General features: G+C 38.7%; 2 protein-coding genes across 6 annotated transcripts; both read right to left on the bottom strand.

Annotated features, from left to right (window-relative positions):
* Positions 1-825: 825 nt before the first annotated feature.
* LOC128510318 (uncharacterized) lies at positions 826-6,103 on the bottom strand. Its single transcript, XM_053482525.1, has 6 exons — positions 6,081-6,103; positions 5,710-5,833; positions 3,939-4,169; positions 3,545-3,618; positions 2,305-2,485; positions 826-2,121 (listed from the first exon to the last, which is right to left on the bottom strand). Exons 1-6 carry the CDS (start codon positions 6,101-6,103, stop codon positions 1,069-1,071), a joined length of 1,686 nt encoding a protein of 561 aa, XP_053338500.1. The 3' UTR covers positions 826-1,068.
* Positions 6,104-8,804: 2,701 nt separating this feature from the next.
* LOC128510512 (zinc finger protein 135-like) lies at positions 8,805-25,509 on the bottom strand. Of its 5 annotated transcripts, none has more exons than XM_053482862.1 (10): positions 25,177-25,509; positions 23,625-23,913; positions 23,443-23,542; positions 22,311-22,377; positions 14,899-14,967; positions 13,936-13,987; positions 13,793-13,841; positions 13,481-13,529; positions 11,589-11,775; positions 8,805-11,014 (listed from the first exon to the last, which is right to left on the bottom strand). In XM_053482862.1, exons 2-10 carry the CDS (start codon positions 23,889-23,891, stop codon positions 9,416-9,418), a joined length of 2,439 nt encoding a protein of 812 aa, XP_053338837.1. In that variant the 5' UTR covers positions 23,892-23,913; positions 25,177-25,509; the 3' UTR covers positions 8,805-9,415. The 5 variants fall into 5 exon arrangements, with proteins under 5 accessions (XP_053338837.1, XP_053338836.1, XP_053338834.1 ...); XM_053482861.1 differs by having other exon boundaries at positions 23,625-23,893; XM_053482859.1 differs by lacking the exons at positions 23,625-23,913; positions 25,177-25,509 and adding an exon at positions 18,695-19,797 and having other exon boundaries at positions 23,443-23,508.
* Between the last annotated feature and the right edge of the window lie 266 nt (positions 25,510-25,775).

Raw genomic sequence — 25,775 nt, 5'->3', positions numbered from 1 at the left:
TCTAAAATAAATTTCTCAGGGTACTCAACTTTTTCAAATTCTCATAAAAATCAAGGTGGGTTTACTAAGTAAAAACAAGCCAACAAACAAAAACACATCATATCCAACTTATATTGTAATTAGGAAACTAAAGAGGTACATATTTTGAAGAAAATGTGAGCGGTGCTTGCCATCGCCAAACTCGGGCCTCTGGGCCTTTTATAATGATGATCTTTGGGATCAGTTTGAAAGGTGGTTGCTAGGGCGTGGCTTGAAAGCTTCACAGTGATCCTGAGAAACTGATTGAGCCCACCCTCATGTCTCTATGACAACAGGATCCACAGGTTCAGTTTTAAAGTTCCTATAGGAGTTACCAGAGCAGGGAGTGCAACTGTGAGCACGTCCTGTTTCAATGGGGCAAATTTGGGCACCTCTTGTGCCACAGGGGTAAAACTTATATCCTTTTGCGGGGAATGTTCTGACACAGCTTGCAAACTTCTTTAAATGTGTGACACCTCTTTAAGGGACTAGTTACACGTAGTAACAAACTAGTAACCAAAGTTTGTACAGAAGAAGAAAAAAAAATAAATAAATAATGTCAGAGTAAAATGTTAAGATGAAGAAGTGGGTACAATAATCCCTTTATTCTCATATGCAAAGTTGTAAATATTCAATACATTTTGTTGGCTTAGGTGTGTGAAATCAATTATCTCTGACCTCTATATTGTCATGATGGAACAAAAAATGAACATTTCACCATGATAGATGTTATGCTGACTGAGAAGATAAAATACATATTATATATATATACACATTTTCTCATACATTTCATATTCATTTGCCTAAATTGCCTTTGATTCTGTAAAGCTGCTTTGCCACAATGACCATTGTTAAACCGCTATACTGAATAAATAAAATTTAATTGAATTTAAAAGATGATTTCATTATTAATGAAATACAATAATACACTTGGAGTTTGTTACATTTTTTAGGGCCCTTATTTATTTTCTGTTGTCCCATGCTCTAATTAAATTTAACCTCATTTGCATAAATCATTGTGATGAGATTAAATAATATAGTCTGTGATGCTCATTCAGCATGTAGGAGCGTCATCTCTTTTCTTTTCCTCCTGGCATTCTTTCTCCTTCCCCTTTTCGTCCACTCTTCATCGGAATCAGACGTATCGCTCTTGGAGCGACTCCCCGATTCTCTGTCTTTTTTCCCATCCCCAGCATGCAGAGTGCACCTTTTCCAAGCTCTCTTTCCAGGCCACTTCGTCCCGGAGGAATCGTCTATCGACTGGTCCTCTTCTCCTAGGGCGTTGCCATCGCCGCGGTGATGCTTCTGCAAGTGATTGTTGTGCAAGTGAACATGTTCTTTTCGCTTTTTGTTCAGGTTTGTCCACATTCTGATAGTTTTGTGTGGGTTTTTTGACACTCTGTTTTGAACCGGAGGGATTTCTTGTGCACTGTGCTCCTTTACGGCATGCTTATGGAAACTCGTTATGTCACAAAAATGAACAGAGAAGTTTTTAAAAGTGCTGTTTTCTTCCCAGGCGTCACCGCTGCACTCTGTGCAACCGTAGATCTTTTTGTGCCTCCGAATCGTGCAGATCATCTTAGCTACGTCTGTACAGTCTGTACACCAAATAACTGGTTTGATGATGTTCTGAAATGGATCCAAATCAGAAGATTGCTCTTTCAAATCTTCCAGTGAATCGAACACGCTCGGGTCCTCGTCAGATTTGCAATTCTCTTCCAAATCCTCTTCGTCATCAATGTCTCTCGGTATCTCAGCTCGCCTTACGCGACCGGTCTCGTCGATCAACAGGGTCACAGTCTGAAAATCGAGTTCCTCGTACGGCATAAACTCGTCTGTCTCGTCTTTAACGGTCCCGGCGTAACCCTCGAATGTCTCAATAAGGAGGCTCTCTTGCTCCTCTTTCACCTCCTCGTTACAGTCTTCCCATTCCTCTTTCACTATAACACTTGCAATGGTATCAGTGTCTGATTTGTCTTGCACGGCATCGCTTTTACACTCCGCCACGCCGTGTCCTGTGTGCAGAGCGGAGAATAGCGAAGAGTTACCAGATGTCTGAGTAAAGACGTCTTCATAGGGTGGGACAAAAACTGCATCAATAGCCTAAAAATTATAAAAAAATATAGTCAGGCAATAAACTCTAGACAGAGTCACGCTAAAAGCAACCTAAAGCTTGTTGTTTGTGCCTGGAATGAATGTATATACAATAACTGCAAAATAGTTAATTAATCCACTTTAAAAATCAAGCAGGCATCATTGATTATTTCCGCGATCTGAGATGCGCACCTTCTCCTTCGGCTTCTCCGCTTGTCTAGACGTCCACAGTCTGTAATTCGAGCAGGACAGACACTCTTGTCCGAGAGACAGACTCCCTCCTTTGCCTATTCCTCGAATGCGACACTCGCTGGAGCACTCCAAACAGCGGAACATCAGAAGCAGCAGCACCTCCTTGCTCAGGTTCACGTAACTAGAGCACAGAATTCTGGGGTTAAACTTAAAGAAATTGCCAGTAGAAGCAGCTGTAAGGTGGATGTAGCTATCAAACATTAAAAAAGACCTTACACTACAGTTTATTCACTACCTGGCCAAAAAAAATACACACATTTAATCACTTTTAGCTTTGAACACACACACACACACAATATACCAGACTTTAGACATTTTATACATTCACTTACACACTGACAATATTCTATATAATTGTAAACATGGGTATCTGGTGCACTGTAGTGTCTATTTTTGTACAATACACAAGAGCTACTTCCGTCATTTGTTTGCATTTATGAATGTTCATAGAACCATGGTCTGTTCGTACCTGTGTAAATTCGTAACTTTGAATGTTCACAAGTTGGGGACGACCTGTATTAGATATTTGTTGTAATTCTTTGATGTAAAACATCAGTAGTGGCTCAAACAGTTAAGGCTCTGGGTTTCTTATCAGAAGATCGGGGACTCGAACCCCAGCACCACCAAGTTGCCACTGTTGAGCCCTTGAGCAAGGCGTTAACACTATCTGCTCCACGAACACTCTGAGCAAAAAAATATATGATAAATAATTAAATCTTGATCTTGATAATAAAATATAAACTGAATACGTCTCAATGACTGAACAATGACTTTCCTTAGGCCTCTCTGCATCGCTCCACTCCACAAGCCCTTCACCTAACACTAACACACACACACACACACACACACACAGACTGTGACCATACTGCTTCGTCCCCCTGTCTGGTAGAATTGACAACATTCATGGAAAATAAGAACTGCGAACATTTTCAGGAGTATATAAGTACATAACAGTAGGTCTTGTAATGTGCTATAAGTTTTCCTGCTGTGAAGTTTGTCACCTGGAACACGAGTACAATGTAAGTTATCAGGGTCAAATTCCACAACCCTCAAAAAAAAACACAGTCCAGAGTTCAGCTGAGACTCACATGAAGCTTATTACAACTTATTACTCACATCTAATAAAGAGTGTGTATCAGAAACGCAGTTCAGAATAACAGTCGTGTCAGCGGATACAAACCCTTCTGGTGATGCAGAAGAAACAGCTGGAACGCAGTGGTGACAGCTGGACAGATGTGACTCGCAGTCTGCTGTCTGTAACGTATAAAAGGAAACGTGTATCGCGTGTAGTGTTAGAGCAACTCAGAAAAACTGATTAAATCTTATAGATACACTGAAGGTCACACAAACACGCATACACACTTTACATACTTACTCACATACACACTCGCTTACACACACACTCACACATACATACACACACACACACACTCACACATACATACATACACACACACGTTTGCTCTCAGCTCACTCACTCACTTGCACACAATCACACACTCGCTCGCTCGCACACATAAAGGAACACTCGCTCACACACACACACACACTCACACACACACACACACACGTACCTCAGGTTGTGATCTAGTAGGAGGAAAGACTTTATAAACGCCAGATGTGGACGGTGTTCTTTGTGGAATTCTGGATTTCGCACGCTGTGGTGTCGTGACGAGCAGCTTCGGAGGAAACTGATATCCGGAGTAACGTCTCTCGCCCGTATCTGTGCCAGGAGACAGGTGTCTTCCCTTATCTACAGGAAGACGTTCAGCTTCTATGTCTCCTGCTGTGTCCATCTTCACAACCTGATTTACATCCACAAAAAACAAAAACAATGATTAAAATTTAAAATAATTATTTATGAAATCTTGTTGATTTGTAAAATCCTATTTATCTCAGATCTAAACCCAGAGAGCGAACATAATGTCTTCTTCTTTGTCTTTCGGCTGTTCATATACATAATGTACATATGTAATACAGTATACTGTGCTGTAACATGTAATACACTGTAACTATCATATACTGTTTGTCACAGGTACCTTACAGCAATGTAAGGTAATGTAATAAATTGTAACATGTAATATACTGTAACCTGTAATAGACTGTAACACGTAATATACTTTAACATGTAATACACTAACATGTGATACAATGTAACATGCAGTATACTGTCACACTGTAACACGTAATATACTGTAAAATGTGATACACTGTAACTTGTAATATACTGTACTGAAACATGTAATACATTTTAACCTTTAACACACTAACATGTAATACACAGTAACATTTAACACACCATAACATGTAATATACTGTACTGTAATGTGTAATAGACTGTAAAATGCAATATACTGTACTGAAACATGCAATACACTGTAATCTGTAATACACTGTAACATGTAATACACTGTAACATGTGATACACTGTAACATGCTATATACTGTTACATGTAATACACTATATTACATAATACAATGTAACATGTAATACACTAACATGTGATACTGTAACATGTAATACACTGTCACCTGTAATATTCTATAACCTGTAATATAGTGAAACATGTGATACACTGTGACCTTTAATACACCAACATGTAATACATTGTAACATGTAATATACTGTACTGTAATGTGTAATACACTGTAAAATGTAATATATAGTACTGAATAAAAAAATACTGTACTGTAACATGCAATACACTGTAATCTGTAATACACTGTAACATGTTATATACTATATTACGTAATACAATGTAACATGTAATACACTAACATGTGATACTGTAACATGTAATTCACTGTCACCTGTAATATAATATAACCTATAATATACTGAAACATGAAATACACTGTGACCTTTAATACACCAACATGTAATACACTGTAGCATGTAATATACTGTACTGTAATGTGTAATACACTGTAAAATGTAATATATAGGACTAAAAAAATGTAATATACTGTACTGTAACATGTAATACACTGTAATCTGTAATACACTGTAACATGCTCTATACTGTTACATGTAATACACTATATTATGTAATACACATTAACATGTAATACACTGTAAAATGTAATATACTGTACTGGAACATGTGATTTACTGTAACATGTCCTTTTAGGAAAAACATCTGGGTTAATTCATTTCGATTTTTTTTTATGACACTGACCTGCTCAATGAAAGTGTGTGTGTGACCGACCTGCTCAATCTGTGTGCGTGTGTGTGCGTGACCGACCTGCTCAGTGTGTGTGTGTGTGTGTGTGTGACCGACCTGCTCAGTGTGTGTGTGTGACCGACCTGCTCAGTGTGTGTGTGTGTGTGTGTGTGTGACCGACCTGCTCAGTGTGTGTGACCGGTGAAGGCACGGCAGTACTCTTGAGTGTGGTCCTCAGCGCTCCGGTCCTGATGTTATAGTCCTCGTCTTTGAAGTGTTGTCCACACACGCGCAGGTCTCGCACTCTGTGGAACGACTACTCTTCTTAGAAAGCTGTCCACAAGATTTTAAAGTGTTTCTGTGGAGATTTGTGCTCATTCATTCTGTAGAGCATTTATGAGGACACTGATGCTGGACAAGAAGGCCTGGCTCGTAATCTCCGTTCCAGTTCATCCCAAAGGTGATCGATGGGGTTAAGGTCAGGGCTCTGTGTTCGGGCCGATCGAGTTTGTCCATACAGAACTCATCAAGCCTTGTCTTTACAGTGCTTGCCTTGTGCACTCGGGCGGAGTCATGTTGGAATAGAAAAGGGAGTTCCCCAAACAGTTGCCACAAAGTTTAGTAAAGCATAGCATTGTCCAAGGTGTCTCTGGCGCGCGGTGTGTTTATGTCGAGTCTGAGCGCTAAGAGCCACAGCCGGGTTCTCTCCGGGTCTCTCAGAGGGAACCTGTGGAACGACTTCTCCCAGCGCTTCTGTTTCACTGAACAGCCCGGATAGACACACGCACGGACCATTCTCACCTACAGCGGGGACACGGGGGGGACTGGGGGACAACACGAGTGTCCACAATCTCTCCGAGCTCAGATCAGTAACTTTACAGAAGTACACTGTAGGAACACAACCTAAACCCAAACCCAACTGATAGACTGTAGTTCTCCACCGGAACTGCGGGGGGCGCCCGAGTCTCCTGAGCAGACAAGGGATCTTTGATCCTTTAAAATAATAATAATAAATGATAACAGAAAAATAAAAAAAACAACACAGACAGGGATCAAAGGCGCAGTAAATAACAAATTAACAACAGATACAAAAAATAAAGATATAAAAAAAAATAGGAGAAAATACTGTAAAGGAGCACCAGAAGTAAAAATGTAAAAAAGTATAAAAAACAAAACAAAAAAAACATGCCCCTCTTACTGTTATTCCACATTTACCGCTTTAGCATTTTGCATTTCTTTATAAGATACCGAAAATCGATCAAATCTTTGCTAGCAAATTGCAGGCCGAGGTGGTTCGAAACGCTCTGCAGTCCTTAACATCGTGAACATTCAGCGGGTGGAACCACCGATCCTTGAAAATCAACGACGTGCGGAGGAGACGCATCTGACTGTAGAAATGATCCCCACATTACAGGGACTCAGCTGGGAGTTACCACCACATCCCCCGTACAGTCCTGACCTCGCTCCAAGCCGGTTTCACATGTTTGTAAAAGTTGTAATAATAATGGAGTTCCTGGGAGGCCAGCGTTTTAGACATGAAGTTCTACTTAGAGTACTTTCTGCCTTGATGGTGTCTAAGTACTAGTGAAACACTGGGATAAGTGTATTAGTGTAGCAGGAGATTATATAGGGACATAAATGGAATTCTCACAATCAGAACTGAGTTGTTATTCTGTACAATTAAAAGTCCCACTTTGACTCTTAGTATTGTCCGGGGAAAGAAAATAGTTTAATTTGTTTTCAATACATTTTAATGTTAATAAATATACCACCTTGATTTGGTTCAGTGGGAAGGCAAAAGCTTCACACGAGTCCGAGGTAAACTTTGGAATTCATTTTTTGCACAGGAGGAGGGTTGTGGAATCTGACCCCAATTTCTTAGTGCACTTTCACACCAAGTAACAAACTTCACTGTTCGTGTGCAGAGCAGGAAAACGTACAACAACCAAGACCCACTGTAATGCACATACACTTCAATATGGAGTGGGCCCTCAGTTGGTTTTACAGCTATAGCAGCTTCCACTCTTCTTGGAAAGCTGTCCACAAGATTTTAAAGTGTTTCTGTGGAGATTTGTGCTCATTCATTCTGTAGAGCATTTATGAGGACACTGATGCTGGACAAGAAGGCCTGGCTCGTAATCTCCGTTCCAGTTCATCCCAAAGGTGATAGATGGGGTTAAGGTCAGGGCTCTGTGTTCGGGCCGATCGAGTTTTTCCATACAGAACTCATCAAGCCTTGTCTTTACAGTGCTTGCCTTGTGCACTCGGGCGGAGTCATGTTGGAATAGAAAAGGGAGTTCCCCAAACTGTTGCCACAAAGTTTAGTAAAGCATAGCATTGTCCAAGGTGTCTCGGTATGCTTAAATATTAAGATTGCCCTTCACTGAGGATAAGGGGCCTGATTGATGCACCTAAATTCAATGATTAATAGGCTCGGACAAATACTTTTGTCCATATAGTGTATATACATTATCCCTTTAAAAGCTATCAGAAATTTTATTTTACCAAAATGTTGTGGTTATTCTGACAAAAAATAAACCGTAATAAAAACAATAGATTCAAGATCTTCCCTGCATGTTATCATTATAATGCTAATCAGGTGACCAACACCCAAAACACCTTTCATAATAACAGCATGAGACCTACATCCAAGAATTATAAAAATTCAATATTAATATATTTTTAATCAGTAATTTCTGTTTTAATTAAATCCCTTAAAGTTGAACATGTCTACACTTTAGTAAACGTTAACTGCTTCAATACATTGCTGTGGTTTACCGAGGAAAAAAATAAGAAATTGTGACTGTCCGAATACTTACGCATGTGACTATGCGTAAGATGGATGGATAATTGATCCCGAAAGAGAATTCCAACTGATCAGGTGATGGTCAGGTGTCCACAAACTTTCGGCCATATTGTGCACGACAGGCTGTATTACATAACCAGTGAATTAGAAGCTACTTATGCTAAATTTGTGAATTATTCCTGTGTAAAATGGGTAAAGGTTGTAAAAATTCATAAGTGGATGCTGGGTTTCACTCAGATATGCATGTCTAATATTAATATTAGAGAGACTCTTGAAAGTTCATGTATAAAATGTTAGAAATCATAATGCACAACTACTGCTATACAGTATTAAAATCAAAAGTATATGGCACAGGGGTTGCCAGATTGAGAAACTTAAACTTGTGATTTTATAAATATCAGCACACATGCTGTGGTGCATGTGTATTTACAAACAATAAAACCTTAAAAACAATTAAAACTCAAACAACCTTTTATCACATATATACATCAGTTTTATTGTGTAACTGTACAAAGCCACAGCTGAACCACAGCTTTAAAGAGCAGAATCACCTTTAGTACTGTGAGTCGTCTTCTTTTTTTTAATTAATTTATTTACGTTACAGGAATGTGAGGTACCGGGAGACACCCGAATGTCATGACTGTCCCTGGTTTCAGTGTACAGACAGAGGACGCGCGTGTGGCCAGGTCAGATCGCCGTTATTCGTCATAATGAAGCCAAAAAAAGCATAGTCATAGTGTGATGTGTTTCTGAAGCAAGAGTAGTGTTTCAGATACAGATAGTCTTTATCAACATGATACGACTCGTACTACATGGAGCGACAAACCTGAAAAGAAATTAGCCTTGCAAAAAAACAACTTCACAGAAAACTGTCATATACTGTAATTAGACCCCACCCCCTTGGATGATTTCTATTGGCCCATGCTTTAATTAAATTAAAAAGGTATTTACATAAATTTGGTCCAAAAAAAATTATCTAAGGTGGTGGACGGGTCCCATAAACCGATCGCCACTTCTTTAATGGATAGCAGCTTTATTTTGATAAGGATGAACGTAGAAGGCGGAGTCTGTGATGTCGTGCTCAATCACCATGCTTATTGTCGTTGTCTGCGCTTTTTCCCTCACATCTTTTCCTCCTGGCTTTCTTCTTCCTTCCTCTTTTCGTCCACTCCTCGTCGGAACCGGACGACTCGCTCTCGGAGCGACTCTCCGACTCTCCGTCGTTCTTCGCGTCCTCGGCATGCAGAGTGCACCTTTTCCTCGCTCTCTTTCTAGGCCGCTTCGGCGTCCCGAAGGCGTCGGCCGTCGGCCGGTCCTCTTCTCCTTCGCCGCGGTGATGCTTTCTTAAGTGATTCTTGAGGCTGACGTTGTGATTGAAACACTTCCCGCACTGCTCGCACATGAACGGCCTCTCGCCCGTGTGCAGGCGCATGTGTGACTTGAGATGCCCAGCTTGCGTGAAGGAACGCTCACAGACGTTGCACATGTACGGTTTCTCTCCGGAGTGTATCCGCATGTGCCGGTCGTAGCTCGCGAGGTCGCCGAATCTCCGGTTGCACTTGTCACACATGTGTTTCTTTTCGCCCCGGTGGCTGCGCAGGTGCTGGTTGCGCGCGACAAAGTCTTGGAACTTCTCTGGACAGTCGGGGCAAATGTAAGGCAGCAGCTCTTCGCTGTGAGTCGTCTCGTGCCTCAGTTTGGACTCTTTTGTGTCGAACGGCGTCATGCAGTATTTACAGAAGTGCGTGTAGTCTCCGTGAAGACGGCGGTAGTGAACTTTCTGGCCCGTTTCAGTGAAAAAGCGCTTTCGACACAAGTGGCACGCGAACGGCTTGATCTTGTACTCACACACGTGCTCTTTCTGCTTTTTGTTAGGGTTTGTCGACATCCTGATGGTCTTGTGGCAGTCCTCACACACTCTGTTTTCCGGAGGAATTTCTTTTGCACCGTGCTCCTTTATGGCATGCTTATGGAAACTTGTTATGTCACTGAAATGAATGGAGAAGTCTTTAAAAGCGGTTTTGTTTTCTTGCCCCTCACTGTTGCCGCCACACTCTGCGCAACCGTAGATCCTTTTATGCCTCCGAATCGTACAGATCATCTTGGCCACGTCTGTACAGTCTGTACACCAAATAACGGGTTTGATAGTGTTCTGAAATGGTTTTAGCGCCATAAGCTTCCTGCCGTTCTCCAAATCAGAAGATTCCTCACCCAAATCCTCAGACAGATCGGACGAGCTCGAGTCCTCGTCAGATTCGGAATTCTCTTCGAGATCCTCTTCGTCGTTGTCGTCGTTGTCCCTCGGTAGCTCGGCTCGCCTCACTCGACCGGTCTCGTCGATCAGCAGGGTTTCCTGTTCAGTCTGAAAATCGAGTGTCTCGTACGGCGTTAATTCATCTGCCTCATCTTTAACGGCTGCGACTCCGTCATCTCCTGGAGCGGTGGAAGCGTAACCCTCGTGTGTCTCGATGAGGACGCCCGGCTGCTCCTCCTTCACCACCTCGTCGCAGTCTTCAGGTTCCTCTTTCACTATGACGCTTGAAATGTTCTCGGCGTCGGCCTCATCTCGTGCGGCCGCATTTTTACACTCCGCCGCACTATGTCCTGAGTGTAGAGTCACAGATAGTGAAAAGTTGTCAGGTGCGTCTTCGTACGGCGTGACCGAGGGCGCATCAGCTACCTGGGGGCAAAGAGAATAACAAAGAAGATTTCAAAGCCTTTACACTGATACAGACACGGTGATGTGAATAACATTGAACTGCCTGTAACATCTTGGTACCACAGAGCGCCTTTAAAGGACCTACACAATATTAAGCAGGTTGTTAATCTGTGTATAGAGGTAGGTGACCAATTTAAAGAAAAAAAAAGAACATGGTTTTATCTCACCCCTTCATATACAACTCTTACAAGGCCAGAGATAAATATAGAGATATTGAAGCTGTAGTGGCTCAAATGGTTAAGGCTCCTGGTTACTGATTGGAAGGATGGTGGTTCAAGACCAGCTTCGCCCAGCAAGAGCAAGAGCCATTAACCATAAACCACTTCCCAGAGCAAATGTAGAAATTTCCTAGGGCAAATATTACTTAAGTAAAAGTAGAAATTTTTAATTTACTTGGTTTTTTTATAGTAACCCATCCCCCCACCTACATCAGGAAAGTCATAAAGATTGAATGTGTCCCTTATGACACTACGTATCTGCTAATCTAGCAACAAAGCAGGCATCACTACATTTTGTCACGATCCGAGATGCGCACCTTCTCCTTCGGCTTCTCCGCTTGTCTAGACGTCCACAGTCTGTAATTCGAGCAGGACAGACACTCTTGTCCGAGAGACAGACTCCCTCCTTTGCCTATTCCTCGAATGCGACACTCGCTGGAGCACTCCAAACAGCGGAACATCAGAAGCAGCAGCACCTCTTTGCTCAGGATCGCGTAACTGCTTCTAGAATACATAATGCTGGGATTAAACTTGACCTGAACCTCAAACAAATATCCACAAGAAGCAGCTACAAGGTGGGTGTAGCTATGAAATTCCAGCCATGTACAGCAGTGCACCTCAGGAAACTAATTTTAGTCATTTCGCCTTAAGAGCTAAAATTTTGCAAGAAATTTACCTTAGCATATGAATCAATTTAGGCACAGGCCGTTCAAAACTTGTTTAAAAACTTGGGTTAGCCCAAAATTTTTTTACATTTTAATGATAAAAAGACAGAGGTTTTGGTATTTGGTACTGGTGCCAGGGGTAGAGTTCCACCTCTGGATTTGGGAGATTTGGAGCAGTATGTTAAACCTACAGTGCCAAATTTAGGGGTTATTTTTGATCGTGGCCTTAAATTTGATCAACAGATTAGTGCTGTGGTTCGGTCCAGTTACTTTCAGTTAAGGCAATTGGCAAAACTTAAACCTGTTTTGTCCTTTAGGCTGTTCGAAATAGCCATCCACGCCTTCATTACCACTCGCATTGATTACTGTAATGCAAATTACAAATGCAAGCTCAGGGGTGATCGGGTGTTCTCTGTGGCGACTCCCAAATTACGGAATGACCTACCATTGACCATTCGTGAGGCCACATCATTGAAGGCAGTCTTAAAACTCACATGTCTGGCATTTAAACCAACATGTGATGTTGATTTTACATATTGTATTTGATTAGATATGCATGTGATGTGATTTTAATTATGTTCCTCTTTTATTATTTTATAAAAAAAATAATTTTTATTATTATCTTGTTTTTGTTTTTTTAGATTACTATATTATTTTATTATTTATGTGAAGCACTTTGGGGCATTCTTGTTGTTAAAGTGCTATACAAATAAAGATGAGTTGAGTTTATGTATTTTTTGTGGGGGATTCCCCCCCAAGAATGTCATCAATTACGGTAGCAAGAAGAAAAGGAAGCCGCTTTCAGTTTGGTTTTTAAAGCAGCCGGTGCCAAAAGAAATTATAAATTAATGTTAAGTGAGGTTTAATGTCAATTTATTTAATATTTTACTTCATTTTCATGTCTTCCCTTAATGTTTTGATTGCTTTTATATGCAAAAATATGACGATAGTGCTGAAAATAATGGTAATATGTTTGGGTGACTGGAACGGATAATCTGCATTTGCATTATCTCCAATGGGAAAATATGTTTCACAATACAAAATTCTACCTTAAGAACTCACCTCAGAAACGGATTAAACTTGTATGCTAAGGTACTGCTGTATTTAATAAACGGGTACACCACAGCACAGTTGAATCCAGGATTCTGATTGGTCAGTAGGTCCTCTGTGATGTTACATAACAGCAGCTGTGACAGTAGTGCAGGTTTGATCTGCTCATTCTGATAAGTTTCACTGCTTTTACAAGAACTTTTAGCACATAGGGCTTGCACATAGAGACGCATACATCAAACAGATTTAAAGAAAAAGAGTAATAGACGTAAAGGAGTTGCTTTCTGTAAGAGGAGTTTGCGCGTTACAGGTTCTCACTAACACACCCCAGGCTTTAACTTTTAAGAGTAATATCACAATACGACTTTTTTGTTGTCATTTTTTTTTATACCAAGTCATGAATTTCGATACACTGCAATACTTTACTATCTCTGAGTGGGCGGGGTCAACCTGTCTAATCCAAAAAAATGTGTGTGTAAAACGACAATACATACTCGGCTAAGCTGTTGTATTCGTCCTCATCTAAAGCAGACAACTTCAGATCTGGAACACAAGACAAAACAAACAAAACTAAAAAAAATGTCAGAAATGACCTTAAACACTGAGGAAAACATTTTTAATACAAAAAACAACCTATTCCTGAATAAGGTATACCGAGAATAAGCTAAACAACTATAAATTACTATGATTATTAACTATTCTTAACCCACACACCCTTTGTTGTTGAGGAATGTTAAAGTTTTTATTTAAGTGTACTAACAGTGCGTTTGTGAAAGCAGTGTTCTGAGAACAAAATGTCTTCTGACCTTTTCCACATCCAACAGAGGGTTTATCCACCATGCTGCTTGTTAATTCCTATAAAAATAAAATAGTAAAATAAGAAGGCCACCCTGAAACCTAACTGAAATGTCCAATTTCATTCAGTGTTTCTGAATGTGGCAGCACTTACGAGCTCAATCTCCACCGGCGCTGACGGGTCATCTTCTGATTTACAGCTCCCACTTTACACAAAAAAAAAAAAAAAAAAAAAAACTATTTTAAGGACATGAACTTGTTATACAAACTAATACCTCTGTTACTCCTTTTATCACTGTAACATTAGACAATATTTCTGATAGAGTTCAAAAACTGTGCTTTATTTCTGTGTGACATGGGTGGGATATGGAAGTAAATGGAAATGTCCAGAAAGTGGAATTGAAATGTCCCTTTGTTTTTAAGGTCACAGGCAGTCGTAAACACATTTCACTGCATATCGTACTATGTATGTAAAAAATAAAAATTGAATTTGATAGGAGTCCTGTCTAGACCATAAGGATAAACTGTGAAAATATTATTCAGCTGTACAAAAATAATGTAGAGAGTTAATTCAATTAAATTTTATTTTATTTATATAGCGCTTTTAACAATGTTCAGTTACAGTGCTGTGAAAAAGTATTTACCCCTTCCTGATTTTATTTTATTGCATATTTGTCACACTTAAATGATTAAAAGATAATCAAACTAATCTTAATGCGGCAGAAAGATAAACCCGAGAATATACGAAATGGAAAATAGTGTGAAAAATAAGTCATCATGAAAAAAAAAAAAGAATGAGTTCATAGACTGGTTAAAGAACTTCTTCCCTTACCTCCAAACAATATATATTTTATTTTACTTTAAATTACATTGCTCTTGGAGAAAAATGAAAATAACAAATTAGGAAAAACAGATTGAGGTTTTTGTAAAGGAGGGATTAACTTCACGACCAAGTGCAAACTAGGAAATTCCCAACAACTGCTGAGAAGTTAAAAACTGGAAAACATTAAGCTAAAGCCCCGCCTACAAAATACACCGTGGTACATCTCATTATGGAAGTGCAATGCTTTAGGATTTCTGTTTTGCCTCAGTGAATAAACGAACAAGCGCTACTCACCTAAGAGAAACTTCCTGGGCTGCAGAGGGATTCCTCTCACGGCCTCTGGTCTGTGAAATGCCTTCATAGCTACAGGGGAAAAAAAAAACAAAAAGACAACTCATTAATATTAAGCAGAAAGTAGAAGATGGAAACTTAAAGATAAATTTCGACCGACCTGAACATCATGAACCAAAGTCCAAAGATGCTTAAGTCTATTGTTTATGGGATATTGTACCAGAATTCGTACATGTCTACCTCTGAAATCTCTGGGCAGGAAATAAATCTTTAATTCTTAAATCTGAACAGTAAGGCATATGTAGGATGTTACACTGTGAGAGACACATATCATACAATCTCAGTGTGTTTTATGGTTGAATAAAATATATTTTTATACGCTTGGTTTCCTAATGAACTTCTTTCCCACAAATCTTATTTTTTTTTGTTATTGATCACATATCACTAAAGGTGTTTAACGTGTTTTGTTTTAAATTTAAGCAACATTTACTTTATCTGTAGTACAGTAGATGATGAGCATCAAATAACCGTCAGGTACTCATACAGTGATTTTTTTTTCCCAAACACATAATGGCAGATATATAATCTCACTTCCAAGAATCTAAACCATTAAACAGATTAAACAGTTTTTTTAACAACATTGTCCTTTGTAACACGACTACATTAACTGACATTATGGACTTTGTTGATGGAAGAAAACTTTGTTTAGTCTTCTTCAATTAAGGTGAGCTACTATTACATCAGGTCAATATGTTTAAAAAAAAAAAAAAAAAAAAAGATTACTTTAGTGAAACTAACGGACGACAAATTCATTCATAGAACAACTCTCAGAAATCATCCTACCTACCAAGTTTTATTTATTGTTATTTATTCTCCAGAACAGGTACAGGATTTTTTGTGAAAGAATGTCACTTAAATTGTTTTCCCTGATGCCAAATCGCTACTTTTAAAACAGTGCCTAAACTGACATTTAAAAAAAAGGCACAAAAAATGGAATCATTAAAAGAACGGCTTTTTATTGGGGAAAAAAACAACAACAACACTACAATAATTTAACAACAATAACAGTAAATCTTGGTATTCTTGGTCTACTACAAACCAGCTTTAAATTTTACCAATTCTTTAGCAGAAATGTGACTATATTTTTCTTATCTGTAAAAATAACACAACATCTCTCCTAAATTCGCTAGTGTTGGTCTGACGGGAGACGTGCCCACCCTGCCAGCTGATGACCGTGAGCTGGTAAACACGGTGCAACAGACTGACTTTAGCTTCATCTACTATTAGTGCTTTCACATTCATGTTCAGGATGCAGGAAAATTTCAACTGAGCTCCTGTACCTGAGATCGAAACCTGTCGGTTTGACCCACCTTCTTTACCTCCAGGCCACCAAACTGATCACCTACTGACTGGTGGATTGCATTCATCCATGCATGGTAAAAAATTTACTAAGGATCTTAAAGAATTTAAGAATGTTGAGGCTTCGAAACTTCAGATGCTTCAAAGACATCGTTTTGGGAAGGGTTTTTTTAAAACATTAAATAGGCATCTTCATTCCAACACTTAATCCTGTTAAAAAAATGCTTAGAATTTGTCCAAACTGATTGCTCCTCTAAATTTTTTCCACAACCCCAGGGCCTCCTTGGAGAAACGATTCTGCAATTTCTTTACAACTGAAGACTTTCCTGTGGAAGATTAGAAGCCTTTCTCTTCTATGAGCTCTATCCTCTCCATACTCTGTTGCTCCGTTATCATCAGGCGGTGCCAAATCTCCTGTTATCTTAAGGATCTTGAATCTATCTCACGTTACAGATTACTTTTTCACAGCAAGCCAGCCGTCTCTTCTACCGTCCCTGCTTCCGCTTGATCTCCTCAATGCTTTCAGACTCAGAGTGGTGCTCATAGACGCCAAGTGTATTTTTTTTCCACACATCATTTCACTATTAACACGGATATGAGCACTTTATCACAATTCACTAGCAGCACTAACACTTTCATAAAACTCACTTTGGCAAAGATACTAAAATACAATTAGTATTTTCTGATTGAGAGACAATACGTTAAGCTCCCTCTTAGCCTCTGAGGGAATGCTCTGACCACTTAGCCACATTTTACAAGCTTTTTTATCACAGAATAAAAGAATGCACACAAGACATGAGGCTAACAACACTAAAGCAATGAGGAGTTGGTCTGTGTTTACTAACGAACACAACATTTTTTAAGACAGAATTTCTGCTTACTAGAGACAGGAGAAAAAAAAACTATTGAGTGATGTATCTTGATTCTTTTGTGTGGAAATTCATGAATCACCAAACTGATTCCAAAATCAGTTTTTTTTATAATACACTTTTTCAATTTGCAGTAAGTGCCTAACTTAAGAACATTCTAGTTACAAATTTCCACACATATGAACGGATCACTGAAGTACTAGTGAAAGTAAAAAAAAAAAAAAAAAGGCTGTTATATTGTGTGTGCGTATGTATGTGTGTGAATGGGTGGTTATGGGACAAAGAAGCCCCCTCACCGGTTACAGTGAATAAGTCCAGGAGCACAAAAGTAGAAAATGTCTGTCTTGTAAAGCTGTACTGATAGTGAATAATCCTAATTTTGGAAAAATCCTCAACAAAACAGAGTTCACAGTCCAATACAGTGAAAATCAGCTCTAAGACAAAATGGCGTCTGGGAATTTTCTCTTGTGATTTAATGGCGCAGAGACATAACACGTGTAAGATAAATTACCTTAGATGTGGTTATGGTTTTTGGCCACATGATGGCAGCGTGGGAAAGGGGGCAGGGAAATTGAGGCAAGTGGATTTGTATAATTTACATTGCATATTAGTGTCAAAGGCGTAGAAGACTCACTTTGTCAGACTTAAGAACAAATCGGACTTATGAACATGCTCCCGGAACACATCTCGTTCGTAAGTCGATTTATACATGTATACATGTTTTTAAGTGGTAAAATGTTCATCCAGTAACACTAGCAATCTATTCACACATAACATCAAATTATTTACGAGTATCTTTAGAAATCTGAAAAAGATTACTATCGAATCGGGGTTGTTTAGAAAATTGTGATACTAGCAGAATCGCAATAGAAATCGAATTACCCCATGTGTATCGCGATAACATTGTACCAAAGTGTCTTTCGTGATTGGTGATCTATCTCTACTACTTATATATAACTTCATCTAGCGCATCAAACAACAAATTTAAGACCGGATTTTTTGTTTAGATTTTTCGGCTGAATAATTTTTCTAAATAATTTTAATCCATGGATGCAGTTGGCCAGCTGTATTTAAACAAACTATTTTAAACACCACCTTATAATTACAAATCTTGATGTCACAAACATAACTGATTAATAATTCCTAATACACCACTATTCCCCAACCTTATTTACTCAGCGACTTAAACTATTAAAATCCTGGGTTTAACATTGCCCTTTATCATTTAAACCGTTTCGGATTACAATAGCTATACCCCAAAAAAAACAACTAATGTTATTACTATTATAAAATTTAATTCTAATATTTGTCTGATAACTTTAAATGGTTTAACACAATAAATGATTTGTCTACTAAGAAATGAAAAGCTTCTGTTTTTCTAAATAACTTTATATAATCACAAGCAATATCACACGCAAGGTCATGCTGTTGTACTGAAGATCAGCACGGCCGTGACCTCGAGTGAAATATTGCTTTTATAAAACAGTCCCACAAATACCATTTACTATCAAAAGGTTATAACTTGTTTGCTTATCAGTTATAAGGCCCCGACTACACAAATAGTTCCGCACCTGTGCCCACTCAGCGCCATGATCTCCCTCGCCTCGTGTCCCGCATCCGACAGTTTCTGTACGGCCGTGGCTCTCAGGCTGTGGTTGGTGTAAGTCGTGTGTATCCCTGCCTCTTTGCATATCTTGGGTAACATCTGGGACAGTTGGTTTACTCCCAGGGGAACGCTGGTATACCAGAAGGTGTCCGTCGGAGCGACGTCCTTCCTAGGCTGCAGGTAGAGGGCTTTCGCACCTGGCGGGATTTTCCTCAGGTATTTTTGCAGAGATGCAACAGGACAGAGTGGATTTCCTCGCTCTTCAAACATCGCACCTCTCTGATTTTCTCTGTCCTGGGGATCTTTATGATTTTTTGTTTCTTTGCTGAACGTCATGGTGAAATAGTTAGCTCCGTTCTCGTCACGTTTTAGGATGAAGCAGTCAGGTTTGAGATCCCGATTTCCGTCTTTGCCCCGGCGTCCAAAATGCAACTGAATGTCGTACCAGACTTTGTTCAGTAAACCCTTCGGATTGTCTGGGTTTAGCGCCGCTGAGAATTTTAAGACGCGCTGGTCTTCAGGTGAAATCGGTGGGTAGTGCGTTGTCCGGTCCTTCCTCGACCTTCTGATCTCTTTAACAACACCTTTAAAGACGTTATTGGCTGGCGTGAATTCCGGGTCCTGTATTAAATTCCACGAACGGCTGAGCGGAGGCTCATTGATGTACCGGTTTAAACCAGCACGAAGTCCGACGTAGCTGCTAATGCTGTAGAGCTCCCCTTTGGTTGTCCGGATGGATCCGTAAAACTCCCTCAAAACGGTGTTCAGCTCGGGCTTCTCCACAGACTTGAAGTCAAGGTTTATATTTTTCAGACTTAGCCATGTCTGAAAGCAGTTTAAAGCCCACGCTGTTTGTCTTAATGTGTTCGCTTCATTTTTGCTCTTCTCCAGTTTGTCCAGGTCAGCTGATGTTATATATGCGCAGCGGGAAGTCTGCACGGACGTATCCCGGCTTTGTTCCTTTTCCTCGTCCTCTCCTGACGACCATTCGTAATTCGACTCGAACGTTATTTCCGGGAAAACGTCCATCTTTTCGGCAGTTAGTGTAATTAAAGATTATTAGAGCACCTGTGAAGCGAAGCGATACATAGCGTTAAACGTCCCAGTGCTGTTGTACACTATATCAGCACTCATGGAATATGTCTTGTCCGATCGGTCTGGACTAACTGTTGTACAACTATATACATATAACGTAATCTCTAAGTGTGTCACAAATATATGCATATAGGTTGGTACAACTGGTTGTGGGTTAAAACAAAAGTTTTGGCAACCCCCCTTAGCTCTTAATGTAATTAAAGATTATTAGCATGCCTCTAAAGCAAAGTGATATAAACCTTTAAACGTCCTAGTGCCATCATACTCTATATCAGCACTCACCTCTTGTCCGATTGGATTAATCAGGCTGAACTAACTGTTATACAAAAGTTTTGGCATTACCTCTTAGCGTATTTAATGATTATTAGAGCACCTGTGAAGCAGGTCACAGTGCTCTCATACACTACATCAGCACTCATGGAATACCCCTTGTCCGATCAGATTACTCGGTCTGGACTAAATGTTCTACAACTATATAAGTATAATAGAATATTTAGGACTGTCACAAATATGTGTATACGTTGATGCAATCGGTTGTGTGTTAAAACAAAGGTTTTTGCACCCCCCCCCCCCCAATTTAGCTCTTATTAGAGCACCTGTAAAGCAAAGTGACACATAGCGTTAAACATCCCAATGCTGTCGTAATCTATATTAGCACTTACCTCTTGTCCGATTGGATTTATCAATCTGAACTAACAGCTGAATAACTATAATCTCCAAGAGGGTCACAAATATATGTGTATACGCTGAGACGATTGTGATAAAGTTTTGGCCCCCACCCCCTCAGCTCTTAGCGGCTTAACGATTATTAGAGCACCTGCGAAGCGAAGCGACACATAGCATTGAATGTTTACATTTAGGCATTTAGCAGACGTTCTTATAAAAGTAAGATGCGACTTACAAAAGTAAGTTAAACGTCCCAGTGCTTTCGTTCTCTATATCGGAACTCACCTCTCGTCCGATCGGATTACCAAATTTGTCCAGACTAACGACTGTACTGTATATAGAATGTGATCTCTGAGTATTACAATTATAATAACGTCGATACAGTCAGTTGTGGGTTAAAACAAAAGTTTCGGCACCCCTTAACACATACAGTGTGTAACTCAATCTACCACACCACTGTGTTTGTCCTCATGACGTTATGCTCCTAACGGACACCTGCTGTAGATTATGGATAAATCATCAACAATGCTGCTGTAGGATAGAAATTTTAAGTTTTTGCACCCTAGCAGAAAAACGTCACCTTAATTACTAGCCTGTTAGCAACAAGCAGAGACTCTTAGCGTCCAGAAAATCTCATTTTGATCTGGGTCACATCAGTACAGAATGTATAATTAGATGATAATATCTGTAACTGTAGTGTCTGTTGATTACAGGCTGTTGTTATTGTTATGCTAGCTCGCTAAAGGACACGGTGTTAGCACTGCGGTGGCGTTAAAAAACCAGCAGTTTTAGCTAAATCCGCTACTAAAAGGACTCGCTGTTGGACTGTTTTTGGCAAAATTCACAATAATACACTATATATTTCTCAGATGTTCACCTGTCGAGGAGGAACCTGGCGAGCTGGGCGTCTGTTTTCAGGCCTTTCTCCTCCTTCACGGCTCTCCAGCGCTCGAACGCGGCTCCTACACTCACTCGGGTTTTACTCCGAAAAGCGTCGTACAGCTTTTTAGATAAATACTGGACAGGCTTTGGCTTTGCGGTGATCACTTGCAGCTCGTCCATAATCAATACGTGAACATGGTGACGTTTTTTTTTTTCACCTTGGTTGAACAAATACTAGTCTTTTGTGAACCGACTCATTTGAACCGACTCCTCAGAATCGACTCATTATGACAGGGTTTTCTGTTCATGTGGGATCATTTACAGTTACGTGGTAAACATATTTATTGATCACAATAACAAATATTGACCCTACACTCGTATCTAATTTGGAGAGAAGGAAAAAAAAAAGATGAATCGTTTGAGAGCCAAATGAATCAGTGAGCCGAGCAGATGATCCGACTCATGTATCATTCATTTGAAGCGACTGAATTTACACCAAGTTAAACACAAATGCTTATTAATGTAAGTAATCATAATCAAATGACATTAAATAATAATTCTAATGAACTTAATAATAACATTTAGTTTGTTGCTTATCACATGAACTGATCACTCCACTTTCAATTCAATTACAGTTTGATGAATAGTGATGTTAGATAAATAGGCAAAAAAGTCTTCATGGCTTCAGCAGTTTCTTGGTAACATTCATTCATTCATCTGAGAAGACTTCAGGTACGAGGCGGACAGGGTGCGAATCCATCACAGAGCACATACACACACTAATTGGAATCAAAACTAGCCTAATCTGACAGTCTCTGGACTGCAGAAGGTAACCAAAGCACTTTGAGAATATGTGATAATATTCAACACATTGATTCAGCTTTTAATTTCATTCTTCGTTTAAATTAATTGACGCAGGATTACGCTTGTGCACATACCTCTCCGCATCCACGTCAGAGTTCATGTCGCAGTCTGCGCTTTGCCTGACTGTCCAAACCTGAATTGCTGGAGGAGACAATTGATCAGGTGTTAATTTTACTACATAATTAATTTTACTAAATAATGACAACAAAAACGTGCAGTTTATCAAGAGGCAATTATAGACCTCTTTCAACTGCAGGACACTGCAGTTTGTATTTTCTGCAAAGGGTATAGGATACTTTAAGGGAAATCATCATTCTTTTGTGTATTTAAGTATTTCAAGTATTTGTTTAACAAGTTTACTAAATAATTTTTAAAATGTGAATATATTCAATCGACCAAAAAGGATCAATTAAAGCAAACAATCGATCTCAGTGCTTTGTGACTGATGAAGAAAAACCTCTACTTAGGGTTTATGAAAAGTTTTAGACATTTGATGACCTCTGGAACTCCCTCGCCCCTTGAAATGATTTGCCCTAATTAATCTAATCATAGATATCTTTTGTTTACAATGCTTTCCCTTCTTAACAACGCACTAGGAAATATCTAGAACATAAATTGTGTTTTAGCAGTTAGAATTATTTTGCGACCCTAGTATTGTAAGGTTCTCAAAATAATTCTAACTGCTAAAACATAATTACTGTCCTAAACTACATCTAAATAAATATATAATTGATAAAATTTTATTTATATTACTTAACTATTTAGCTATGATAATAATCATACTGTGTTAAGGCGCAAATAAAACATTTTACGTTCAAAGCATATTTGTATGGCTTAACAGACTTACTAGTCACAAAAGCGGTTTTTATGATAAGCGTGAGAATTATCGGCCAGCAAAAGTGGGTGTGTTTACTGGGTGGGAGGGGCATTCTGTTTCTTTCTCCTGTTATTCACAGAGATAACAGCCAATCCTGAGCGTTGTGTATGTGGAAGAGTGTGGATAGCGCTTTCCTCAGAAAGTGTATTATGCTGTCCAATTGCCTGGCTGGTGGGCGGGAATCAGGGTAAATAAGAAGAAACTATTTTATATATTTTAAAAATATATGCACAAAATGCACATTATTCTGATAAAAACTGTTTTTGTTTAAAGACGGTAAACATTTTAAATGCAGAAGTAACGCTATCTGTGCTATCTGCGTTCTTTACCTTTACTCCGTCTGTAGATTTTGGGCGGATTGACCTGCACGCTGATGTTGGCAGTGTTACACACTTTTTCGTACTGACATCCGATACTTCTGATCGAAGGCTAAAACGTAACAGACATAAATCAAATTTATAAAAATTTCATAGAAATAAGTGTTTCTGTTAAATACAATAAAGCGACTTACTGTTACTGACGGAGGAGCGCCGACTGTGTACAAACACGGAACTGCGTTCTCCACCAGCCTGAGGTAACCCGTTATCCCAGCATTAAACAGCCCCAGGTTATTGAAGGAGTCATCTGGAAAGTGTCTGTCGCATATCCGGGAACTCGTCCGAATACCGCTCTCTTCCAAATGAGCGAACTCTAGCCATCGCTTCCGCAACCAGGGATCTGACGGGAAGGTGAACAGCGTGCGGGGAGAAGAGCAGCCGAAAACACAGCGCCGGACCATGTCTGATAAAAAACAGACAGTTCTGCAAAACAGACACACGAAAGTTAACAGTTAATGAGGTGGAATATGTGTACGATGTTACAAAGCTCGTATTCACTGCTCGCAATAAAGTGACAAAAAGCTAACTTATTGCCACCAATAAATTTTTTTAAAGGAATAAAATAGCTACTACTAATAATAAGTGTTTAATAATAATTTAAATATTATTATGATTATTGTTATGAACACTAATAATAATCATAATATTATTACTATGATGGTTATTATTAGTATTAATAACAATAGTCATAATTATTATTATATTATATAAAATACAAAAAATAAAATTATAATTCTATAAAAATATATAAAACATCCTAATGAGTCTATAATAATAATGATAATAACAATAATAATAACAATAAATTTTTATTATTATTACCATTATTACTATTATTAACATTTATTATTATCATTATAAACTATTATACACTCATTAGGCTGTTTTTTTCTGAGAACATGGCATCGTAGTTTCCTAATATTATTATTATTATTATTGTTATTATTAAAGCTCATCATTATTATAAATATTATTATTAGCACTATTATTAATAGTAATCATCATCTTCTTTCAGCTGCTCCCGTTATTTGTCACCACAGCATACAATTTGTCTCCTTTCAAATCCGTCTTCCACAACTTCCTTTGTCACTCCAACCTCCTGCATGTCCTCCCTCACCACATCCATAAGCCTCCTCTTGGTTCTTTCTCTTCTCCTCCTGCCTGGCAACTCCATCTCTAACATTGCCCTCCATCTCTAGTATACCCCTTATCCCCTCTCTGCACATGTCTAAACTGTCTCAATCTGGCCTCTCTAACTTTGTCCTCTTCCTAAACTGTCCCTTTCTGATCCTGTCAATTCTTGTCTCTCCCAAAGCAAATCACAGCATCTTCAGCTCTGCCACCTCCGGCTCTGTTTCACGCCTTTTTATCAGTGGTGACGTCTCCAAACCATACGACATCACTACCATCTTGGAAACTTTTACTTTTATTCTTAGCTTATTTTTAGTCTATTATTATTATTATTATTATTATGATATACAAATTATTAAAAAACAAAGTTCATTAAGAAAATAAAAAGTTATAAAAAATTATATAAAAATAATATAGTTTTTGGTCTTGTTTACCAAACAAACTAAATTAAAGTAATTATTTTATTCAAATATTTCAAGTTTTCATTTACAGTTATTTTAGGACATTATTATAATAATTATTATAATTTTTTATTATTATAAAATAACTGGTTACCTGTGGATTATTTACTGCTCACGTTAAAGTTCCGATTAAATGTATTTCCGTTGTAAACCGGAAGTCGGAAGGGCGCGAGTCACAAATCATTTAGGTTACACTTCAGTGTTGTAAAGTGCAAACGTATGAAATCACGTTTATCACTACAGGGAAGTGAACTAACACCGCATGGTGCCTCACACCATCAGCAGTGTGCACAGCTTCATCTACAAGCGACAAAACTGAAAGCGAGCAACAATAAAAACCCAAAACATCAGAGTTTACGTTCAGCAGCTGGGATAGAGCGACGGTCACGCGCGCACCAACACAACTACAGAGGACCCGCCCCCTTTCTTACGTCATCAGACTGCGACCAACAAAAGTATATAAGCTTTAATATTTTATTATAATTTTAATCTTTATAGTTGCTAAGTTTTTTATTTAAATGTAAATTTTATTAGAATGCATTCCTCTTTCTTGTATTCAAAAATGAAATTATGGGATACTTAGAAAGTATTAAGTTTTTTACTTTTATTTGAGTCTTTAAATTTTGTATATATATATATATATATATATATATATATATATTTTTTTTTTTTTTTTTTTTAGTTAACTTAGAT

This window comes from Clarias gariepinus, chromosome 22, assembly GCF_024256425.1.
Source record: "Clarias gariepinus isolate MV-2021 ecotype Netherlands chromosome 22, CGAR_prim_01v2, whole genome shotgun sequence".
Lineage (NCBI taxonomy): Eukaryota > Metazoa > Chordata > Actinopteri > Siluriformes > Clariidae > Clarias > Clarias gariepinus.
This window is presented reverse-complemented; position numbering and strand designations above follow the sequence as displayed.